Source organism: Cyphomyrmex costatus, unplaced genomic scaffold, assembly GCF_001594065.2.
Source record: "Cyphomyrmex costatus isolate MS0001 unplaced genomic scaffold, Ccosl1.0 scaffold408, whole genome shotgun sequence".
NCBI lineage: Eukaryota > Metazoa > Arthropoda > Insecta > Hymenoptera > Formicidae > Cyphomyrmex > Cyphomyrmex costatus.
The window spans coordinates 56,511-64,951 of record NW_017278296.1 but is presented as its reverse complement, the minus strand read 5'-3'; the positions used below and the strand labels follow the sequence as shown (position 1 = coordinate 64,951).

The window sequence follows — 8,441 nt, the reverse complement described above, 5'->3', positions numbered from 1 at the left end:
AGAACTGAGTCTCTCTCTTTTTGATTTGAAGAAAATCTGAGTCTTTTACTTTCTTGGATTCTTTAATTTACTTCTTTTACCGTTCAATTCAAAGTGAAAAAGATTTGAAAAACTTAAAAGTCAAGGATTTCTACACCCGAAGTTCCAGTATTTTTCCAGTTTTATTTTGTGCTTAATTAAAAAAGAGTTTTGTCAATAAAATTATTTGGTTTCCTTGAAAGAAAATATAATCGATGAATCAATTTAAGCATATTTAGAAAATATTGTGATTGCTATTCGAGACTTAATTTTATCGAGCAATGCTGTTGATTATTTTTAAAAAGTGCGCTTTGGTTATTTAGAAATATATTACAGTAAATATTGAATTTAACTAAAATAATAATTAAAAATTACTGATTTACTATTATTAAACAATACACTCCAGTGATTTAAATTGTTCAAACTCACTTTAAGAATCACATTTCCAAGATGACGAAACTTTTATTGTTAGTCATCTGCGTTCAATTTGTATTAACTGCTGTTGGCAGGCATCACAGGTAAGAGAATAATGTAGTTAGATTTTTCAGTTTCTTTAACAAAGTTATTACTTCTTTTCTATTTATTTTTATTTTACATAACTTTTTCTTTCTTTTTTCGTTCTTCACTTCTTAATATTTGGTTCTTATCGTATTTTCCTTTTTATTTTTTATTTCATTATCTAATCTTCTTTTTCATTCCTATATTTTTGTAGTTACATTGTTCTTGTTTAATACAGAGATAGTGATTTTTTGAGCCACGTACAATTGGTGCACCAATTTCAATGTCTGCTGCCCCAACCAAGGGCGATTGCAGTAGAGGATCTCTTGACTGTGGGCCTCGGGCCTGACGAAGCTTTTTATCCGGCATCCACAGTTCTGACACGCTGTGCTGGATCAGGATGCTGTCCTGATTCCAAACAGATCTGTACTCCGACCGAAACCAGAAATGTCACCCTCGTTTTCATGGTCAGGCATCGTATTGATCAACAACGAGATCGTCATCATGAAGTTATCCATGCTGTAGAGCATATTAAATGCGCTTGTATGGATAAAATTCTAGCTATAAAAAATTCCAGGTTTTGAACAAGGAAAACAATTTTAAATACATATATTGTCCCTAGATAATTAAAATAATGATAATTTTATTCAAAAGAATAGAATTTTGTTTTCTTAAAAAAAACTTTATTATAAATTTCTGTTTATTAAAATTGCTAGAAAATCTAAGATAACTACGGATATATAGGGATTCTAAATTTTTATTTCGAATGTATTTTGGAATGTATCAGAAAATTCGTTTATTTTAACACAATTTAATTTAATTTTCCATCTCAGAATTATATATATAAATCTACTAAGATTAATTATGTTAAATTATGTATTGTATAGCAATACTAGCAAAGTATGGTTTATATGATCATGTATGCATTTAATATAAATCTTAACAAACGTTGTGTCTGAATGTTAAAAGTATATGAAAGTAAACATAATCAAACATATTCAAAATCTAAAATACAGAATTTAAAAAATAAAAATTTTGCACTAATAATGTTTTCTTTGTTTCATATCTTATATTTTTTAAGATAAACAAAAAGTTAAAACAAATTTAATGTTTTCAGTAGAATAAAAAATAGCAATATATGATAAATATAAGGGAAGTAATACATTTTTATGTACACTTTAAATAAGTATTTTACATATCTTATTATATATACTTTAATTACTTGTATGTATGTACCTTATACACAATCAATCAACTTATTGATATGACACAAATAAATGAAATAAGTTTCAATAAGTTGAAATATTCCTAAAATTTCTACAGGGGTAAAATTTTTAGAAAATTAATCCTAATTATTCCTTTTTTATTCCTTTATGTTAAAATATTGTTTAACAGCATATAGATCGCGTTGAATGCTCTTGTTATTCGGATCTAGCTTCAAAGCAGCTTCTAATTCAGGGATTCCATGCTGTGGTGCAGATAATTTGCAAAACGCAGCACCTCGACGAGCATGACACCTTGCTCGCGATACTCTGTTACTTTCACACTTTGGTTCCATTAACTCAAATACCTATATAAAAAAAACCATTAACAACTTTAGTTTTTCATATATTTAATAATTAAATTGAAGATTAATTATTTAGAGGTAGAAGCTTTTCTATTTATACCTTTTATTTTATAATGTATAAATAACTTTATACCATATTTCTATTTTTAATTTCAATCCTTTTTACTTATTTCTTTATTACTTTTTTATTTATATTTTTAATATTTATTATTTTATTATATATATTTCTTATATTTTTGTTTTTCTCTATTCTGTACAACTTTTTAAATTTTTTTTTAACTTAAAATAATATTTTGTATATAGTACATTGATTGTAATTTTTATTACCTTAGAACAATCATCAATACATCTATAATAATTTCCAAGAGCATAATGCGCAGCAGATCTGTTCACATAAAGTGCCGCCATCTTGTCGCTGATTTTGATTCCATGTGTATATGCATTGATGGCAGCTAAATAATTTCCCGCTTTGAAAAAGTCACTAAAATAGAAAATAATTTAATTTAATTTAATTTAAAAATTAAAAAATATTTGCGGCAAACTTCTGTTAACGTACTCGCCCTTATCTTTCAACCATTGTGGATCCTGTTCTTCAGGACGAAGGTCCTCGGCAATAAACCCTGTTTTTCTTCTGGCTTCTGCTTGCTTGGAAAGCCACTAAAACAAACTGCATTTAAAATATATATCTATATCAAAACCTGTACACAATTAAATCAAAACTTCAAATTTAAACTGTTGCTAAAAAAAAATTAATTTCTTATAGAGTTCTTTCGAGCATAAAATGAATTTCTAACAAATTTTTGTTAAACATCAAAGATTCTCTTTCTCATGAAAAAGTTTCCATAAGTTTCGTACATCTAGTATAAAGAAATTTATCATAAAATTTATATTAAAGGTCTCTGTTCAAACATACTTCCTGTTCTTCAATGAAGACACTCTCTCTTGCTGGAGTAGGGAAGGCTCGTTCAGAAAAAGTTACGTTAATCGTTCCACTTCTTCTAGGGAGTGGAACTGCCCTCGTAGGTTCATCAAATATTTGATTTATTTGGGAATATCGATCCTTCAGTATCCTGTCAATTAAATTCCGATCTGGCCTTTGTTTCTTCGTCTTTGTACAAAATTTTTGCGAGTATTTCTGATTAATTTTTTTAACTAAAGAAGATTTAAAGGATGTGACTTCTTTATCTGATTCGGAGTCCTCGGAATAACTAAAACATTTTGTAAAATTAAAATTCTTGCTTAGGTTTGTTGTCTTCTTTATTTCTACGTCTGTCTCTTTCTCAGTATTTTCATTGAAGGTTGTATCTTCTTTTAAATTCGTTTGATCTATTGATTCGTTAACAATTAAGTCTTTGTTTATGTTTTCTTCAACAGTTGAAACTTTCTCAGATTTCTTTTCAACAATTAGTTCTTCCTCTAATTCTTCTATAACTATTGATTTATCTTGTTGTTTTTCTTTTATTTGAACTTCTTTCTTGTCAATTTCTCGAGATTGTATGATACCAAGATCGTCTTTGAACCATTGAAGTGGAGGCCTTTTAGAAAAATATATCAATTATATATGAAATAACTAATTTCTACAGAATTATGCTTTTTCAAAACTACTTTTCTTTTATTATAATTCTCAAGATATCTTTAATCGTTACATACAATATTCTAAAAAAAATTTATATTTCTCTTTAAAATAATACCTATATGCCTTTCTATTCTTTTGCACTTTGCCAGAAATATTCTGAAGGAATGGCATTTCCGCATTTAATCGCCATTCTTCGAAATCTTGCATCGCAATTTTCCGATGGCTGTCTCTCAAAGCTTCTATTTTATTTAGTGTAACAGTATCCAAATTGATTTGCATTTTTACCGCTTCTTTTTGCAGATTTTGAAGTTTCTCTGTAAAATAGCGGCGAGTATCAATTTTTAATATGTATATTAATTATTCCGTTCAATCTAAAACAGCAGTCTTTTTCTCTATTCATATTATTAAAAATAATCCTTACCTTTCTTATATTTTGCACGATTTTCTAAAATCTTTTGTGCCTTCTCTAAAATTTGGTTTCTAGTATGATATTTTTCGTTTTTACTAATATTTTTTGCTTCAAGATTTGGCCAATTCACAGCCATGCTCGCTTTTTGCAAAGAAAAAATAGCTTCGATGTCTGTCAAAGTACATTTACTTTCTTCTTCAAGTACGTTTTCCCACAGAAATAATTCCAAAATAAAGGGTGAAAAACTAATCTTTAATAAAAATTAATTACATCACTGCGAGATTGTTTTCACACGTAATATATCAAGTTTCTTAATTAAAAATTGTGTGGTGCTTTCAAAAGTCATTAAAATTAATAATTTTCGAATATTAAGTCCTCTTATATACCTATATTAGATATGTTCAGATATAAGTGTAATACAAAGAAAACAGGAATTTTTAATAAAAAAATTTTCCTCAAAAATTTGGTTAAGTGTTGTATTTTAAACATATCAATTAATCAATTAATATAATAAAAAATATAATTAAATTAAAAAATTACATTTAGAGAAAGATTTTAACTTTAAAGAAAAAAAAAGGTAAAAATATCCTATTTATTTAAGTTTAAAGATGTCATTATAAATGTTTAGAAAATTCCAAGTACCTTTACGTAATTATCCATAACGAATAAATCCACATTTTTAGGGCGACCTTTCAAAGGCACGTAAATTATTATTCTTTTATCCGTCTGTCGCCATTGATAATCTTTTATAATTATCACCATAATCCGACTTTAGATTATCACAAACAATTGATTTGAATCGGTACAACTTCTGTTCTTGTTCAATAAAACATTATACATCGCTGTGTAAAATATCGATCAAACAAATATATCTAAGCAACCACAAAGAGAACGTATTGCACATAGTATTGCACATGGTAGAAATACCATGGTATTGCAGATATTAATAACTGTAACATAAATGGATGCACATAAATTATAAAAGATTTGATAATGATAATATTATCAAGGTTCAAGTAAAAATTTTAACATAAGTTTTCTTTACTATTTTTTGTGCACCGTTAACCGTGAAGTACTCTCATTAACTGTGTTTGATTTTTTATTAGTTTTTTTTTTTTTACAAATATAGATATTCTTTAAGCAAAAGATAATTGTCGAATTATTTGGTAACCTTAAATATTTAAATTAAACATTAAACATAAAGAATAAAAGTCAAATTTTATGTACTGTACGAATTACCTTTAATTAAAACGTTCAAGAGTATTTGTTTGACAATACTTTTCGTAGACATATTAAAAAGCTGCCGTTCCGCATGTACCTCCATGATCATTTTTATTTATCTCTCTATCGTTTCAATCATCACCCTTGTGAACAACAATCCCAAATCAATGTGTACATGACTCAAATCACACGCGATCTGACAAAAGCGAGTAGAAAAAGTGCTTGATAACGTTTTTGAGAAAAAATGTTATCAATATATTTTGAAGCTTAAGATATTTATGATGTAAAATTAAACATGTTTGCCACTCGCGACTATTCACGCTAAATTGTATTTACTGTTCTAACACGCAAGTTTAAATAAATTTCTAACAAAATTAAGAAACCACTAGAGTCGTAGTAAATTTAATGAAATACAAATTTATAAAAATCTGTGCGAAAAAATAGTGTTCATAAAAAAAACCTCAGTCATTACTTCTCGCCAAATCATATAAAATTGTATTTATTTTTGCCACTGATTCTGAGTGGTTCTTAATTTTGACGATTAAGAAGAAATGGCGTGAGATTCGTTTAAAAATCTCTACTGGATTTCTGCGATTAATCAGATCGTGTGCGAGGCGCTTCTCGTATTTACGTGGCTAAGTGATTCGTTGAAAATTGGCTATATAACTTATGATAATTCAGTCAGTTTTGTGAAAGGTCTTTAAGGAACGGAAATATATTTAGGACTTGAGGATTCAAAAAATCGAACAGTAGAAAGGATGCAACGATCTAAACGTAACAGCTGTTAACTGTTTTTAAGCTAAAGCAATCGGATAGCAATCAAGTGATCAACTAAAATATTTTAAAATACAAGAGATTAAACGTCTCAAGATAAAGGATTCGGTTTTAAAATAACTTGAAAGTAAAATACCACAAATTTATAGTTCTGAGATTCAAGGATCCGAAGTTTGTAGAATCCTAAGAGTTTTGAAAATACAAAATTCCAAGAACAGAAAGGACCGATAAACTCAGAAAAAAATAATTCTGTTTCAAGAACACAGAATTACATTTCGTTCCAGGAATCAAAATTTCAAAAGTTTAAAATAAATCTGAAGATTTAAAAATACAAAGATCATAAATTCCAGGAAAAGTGATAGATCTAAAAATGAGAAGTTTCGATTTCTTTAGATTTCAAATATCCAAGAAGCATCTATGTCTAACACGTGAGAGAAATCCTCAAACCTCAAAATCTAAACAAAAAAATTCTTAGCGTATGATTAAAGAAGTGTTTCGAAAGGAGGAAAAAAAAGCAAAAGATTTCACTACGGATAATCGAAGTGCAGGAGGATCGTTCCACTGACGTTTCACTGATAGCAACTGATACCATATTACAATTCTTATAAGAAACACGGACGATTCATTCCCGCAATTCGTTGTGAGTGTAACAACAAAAACAAGTGTCGCGTCGCGGTCACCAAGTAATGCGGATTAATGGAGGACTTCTATAAGGATCTATGATCATAAAAATTCAAAATTGATGCCTCTCGTGGAGTAACGTTATGACACTGTAATCGCTTCCTGTCGTTCCGCGATTCACACGGTTCGCACACACGCAACGCACACACACGTACATACATATTAATTATCTCACCGGTTACAGTCATTATTCATCATATTTCAGTACATAAGTATATTTACACGATACGCCCCGAAGTTCAACATTTTTGACAATTCGCGACGAGGCGTTTCAAAATGTTCAAAACGGAGCGCGAAAAATTGTTCAACGTTATTATAAATAAGTACGCTCGTTCCCATGCTAGTGTGGGCTTTCTGTTCTCTCTTTCTCTCCTTCTCTTCTCTCTCTCTTTTTTTCTTTTCTCAACAGAGCGTTTCGCAACCACTTGCGCGCTCGGGATCCCTCTCGTGCGGGAATCACGGCTCGGGCTTTATTCTTATCCGATGTGGAATGTCATTAGATCTGTCGCAAAATGTACAGCGACTCGATTCGAGTCGAATCGCGAGTATGGCTCGACGATTGAAGGACTTATTTTCGAATATTTCGTGAACATTTGACTGATTCTGTGGGAAACACAGGGGAGCGGAGAATAGAAGTCTCTCAATGTATGACTCGGTGCGTAAAAGGATTGCCTTGAGCAAATTTGGAGTGAATAAGTATAAATTACAAAGAGATATCTCTTATACAAAGTAACTAGCTGCGATGTATGGCCTGTCTCTGATCAATTTCATTCTTTCCTTTCGGCTAAATTGATACAGTAGTTGGTCTATTGCAACGAAATATTTATTATAATCTTAATTGCAGAGAACAAGACGATATGGTATTGATATGAGAAAAGTATTCTCAAGTCTATTGCTACTATAAATTACATCTTTTCATAGTAATATTATAAATATTATTCATATAAGATCATTAATCATTATTCCTTATTATTCAACATTAGAACATTATTAACATTCGAATTTATATTCAACATCAATTTTAATCAAAAAAAACATTGATTAAACAATACATGCTAATATTTAATACCTACTATTAAAAAATATCAATATATCTCATTGATAAACTGTGTATATTAATTATTATTGATATAAAGTGATATAAACGGGATATAAAAACCGCTTAGTACTCTTAAGTATTCCGGATTTTCTCACCCTAAACTTTTACGGAATAATCTATTTTTTTCTGATCACAATGCAAAATACCATAATTATTTAACAAGCAATAAAATTGTTTAGACATTAGTAATTACAAAAGTTCAACTTAAAAACGTTCAACAGTTTCAAAGTCCATGATAATTGATCAGAGACATACCGTTAACAAGTAATTAATAATTAATTAGTAATTGACGACGCATTGCTTATATAAAATTGAAGAAGACAAAAGTGACGTATCAACGTCCATTTGAAAGATTGATCCCTAATGGAAAAAGCGCCGTTAAACGCGATCGTAGAAATAAATACGGAATAATCCTTATGTGACACTATATAAGTATGTATACTATATATACGTACATACAATTACAAAAGAGTGTATTTAAATGATACGTTGTTTTATTACACATTTTCCGCGTTCTAGACAACCTATTTAAATTAAGAGCGGCACGATTTTATTTCTTCAGTAAAAGAACAGTATTTATTAAAGCGAAAATCGAACA

The 8,441-nt window shown here is 29.1% G+C and overlaps 2 protein-coding genes across 2 annotated transcripts; one reads left to right on the top strand and one right to left on the bottom strand.

Moving 5' to 3' along the window:
- Positions 1-468: 468 nt before the first annotated feature.
- Positions 469-1,100, top strand: LOC108777078 (placenta growth factor). The gene is made up of 2 exons (XM_018543875.1): positions 469-536; positions 755-1,100. The coding sequence occupies exons 1-2, from the start codon at positions 469-471 to the stop codon at positions 1,098-1,100; spliced, it is 414 nt and encodes a 137-aa protein (XP_018399377.1).
- A 355-nt stretch (positions 1,101-1,455) lies between these two features.
- Positions 1,456-4,204, bottom strand: LOC108777077 (dyslexia susceptibility 1 candidate gene 1 protein homolog). Its single transcript, XM_018543874.1, has 7 exons — positions 4,081-4,204; positions 3,775-3,973; positions 2,997-3,618; positions 2,640-2,740; positions 2,411-2,564; positions 1,910-2,086; positions 1,456-1,521 (listed from the first exon to the last, which is right to left on the bottom strand). The coding sequence occupies exons 1-7, from the start codon at positions 4,202-4,204 to the stop codon at positions 1,456-1,458; spliced, it is 1,443 nt and encodes a 480-aa protein (XP_018399376.1).
- Between the last annotated feature and the right edge of the window lie 4,237 nt (positions 4,205-8,441).

Coding starts and splice junctions, on each gene's coding strand:
- LOC108777078 (XM_018543875.1), top strand. CDS start 469: ATGACGAAACTTTTATTGTTAGTCATCTGCGTTCAATTTGTATTAACT. Junction 537..754: donor GCTGTTGGCAGGCATCACAG/GTAAGAGAATAA, acceptor TGTTTAATACAG/AGATAGTGATTTTTTGAGCC.
- LOC108777077 (XM_018543874.1), bottom strand. CDS start 4,204: ATGGCTGTGAATTGGCCAAATCTTGAAGCAAAAAATATTAGTAAAAAC. Junction 3,619..3,774: donor AAGAATAGAAAGGCATATAG/GTATTATTTTAA, acceptor TTTTTCTAAAAG/GCCTCCACTTCAATGGTTCA. Junction 1,522..1,909: donor TTCAACGCGATCTATATGCT/GTTAAACAATAT, acceptor TCTGTATTTTAG/ATTTTGAATATGTTTGATTA.